General features: G+C 35.7%; 1 protein-coding gene across 1 annotated transcript in view; it reads right to left on the bottom strand.

Moving 5' to 3' along the window:
- The window catches only part of LOC117119831 (U3 small nucleolar RNA-associated protein 15 homolog), a 10,663-nt gene extending 9,791 nt beyond the window's left edge, over positions 1–872 (bottom strand). The window contains exon 1 of the mRNA XM_033264781.1: positions 747–872. Coding sequence (XP_033120672.1) covers positions 747–836 — 90 coding nt within the window. The 5' untranslated portion in view covers positions 837–872. The remainder of the gene's footprint in view (positions 1–746) is intronic.
- Positions 873–1,260: the final 388 nt, after the last annotated feature.

The following is a 1,260-nucleotide window of genomic DNA, read 5'->3' as shown; positions in this document are numbered from 1 at the left end:
TACGTATATATGTCTATATATTATGTATATATATATATGTATATATGTGTGTATATATATATATATATATATGTGTGTATATATATATAAGTATGTATATGTTATAATGTATATATATGTATATATATATATATGTATGTATATATGTATGTATATGTATGAATATATGTATGTATATATATATAAATAATAAATAATATAATAAAGAATATATATAATAACTAAATATATAATAAAGAAATAAAGAATAGACCCAAAGACAAAAGAAAAGAGAAAGAAAAAATTAAAACCAACCAGAGAAAATTGATGAAAATAAAGTTGAAAATTATGAGAAAAGATAAAAAAAAGGTCCAGAGAGAAAACTTACCTTAATAATATTAGCGGCAACGACAATTTTACAGACCGCACGAGAACGTACAGATACAATACAAATATATTGTGGGTACGGGTTGACCAAAATGACATGTACGTCCTAAATTTGGGTACGGTTTGACCAAAGTGGGTACGGGTTGGTATGGGTACGTGTTGGTTTGGGTACGGATTGACCGACACCCGATCTACCCAGTAGCCTCTAAGGCTAGTCTAAGCCTAACTAGAGCCTACGCCTAGCTAGGCCTGAGCTAGGCTAGCCCTAGCCTGGGCAGGCCGGTCGGTAGGTTTCTTAAGCAATGCCATGGTAAGCCTTAGCCTACATAACTACCTATTATGATAAGCTATAATCACACTGACAAATAATATAGGTTTACCTCAAAGTCTTTCCAATATTCTTGCTCTTTAGTTACATTTTTCCCACCACGTGGAAACCTTAGATTTGTTGTTTTCTTGAACTCCGCCATCTTTCGCCCATGGTCGTCAGAGAGTCTAGTCGATCGTCGCATGCGTGTCGTCGGTATGGAACGCCGTTAGTATCTTCGGTTATGTGCAAACACTCTATTATGTGCAATGGTCATTATGTTATGTGGTTTGGTCATTATGTTACGTGGTTTGATCATGATGTTATGTGGTTTGGTCATTATGTTACGTGGTTTGGTCATTATGTGGTTTGGTCATGATGTTATGTGGTTTCTCATTATGTTACAGTATTTGGTTTGCACATTATGTTATTAGTTTCGACATGACGTTCAGACGTCCTTGCGCAGTATGTGAAAAAGTGTGAATAAGAAGACGGCTGTACAAGTAAGTCTATATCAAGTTTCATTCATCACGTGCACATCGGCGCTGCTGAAGTGGCGACGGAGCTCGTTTTGGTGGAGCTGTTGG

The sequence above is a fragment of the Anneissia japonica genome, unplaced genomic scaffold (assembly GCF_011630105.1).
Source record: "Anneissia japonica isolate Jap-2015-1 unplaced genomic scaffold, ASM1163010v1 scaffold724_len3256291_cov202, whole genome shotgun sequence".
Taxonomy (NCBI): Eukaryota; Metazoa; Echinodermata; class Crinoidea; order Comatulida; family Comatulidae; genus Anneissia; species Anneissia japonica.
Note: the sequence above shows the minus strand (reverse complement) of the source record. Positions and strands in the feature narration are given on the sequence as shown.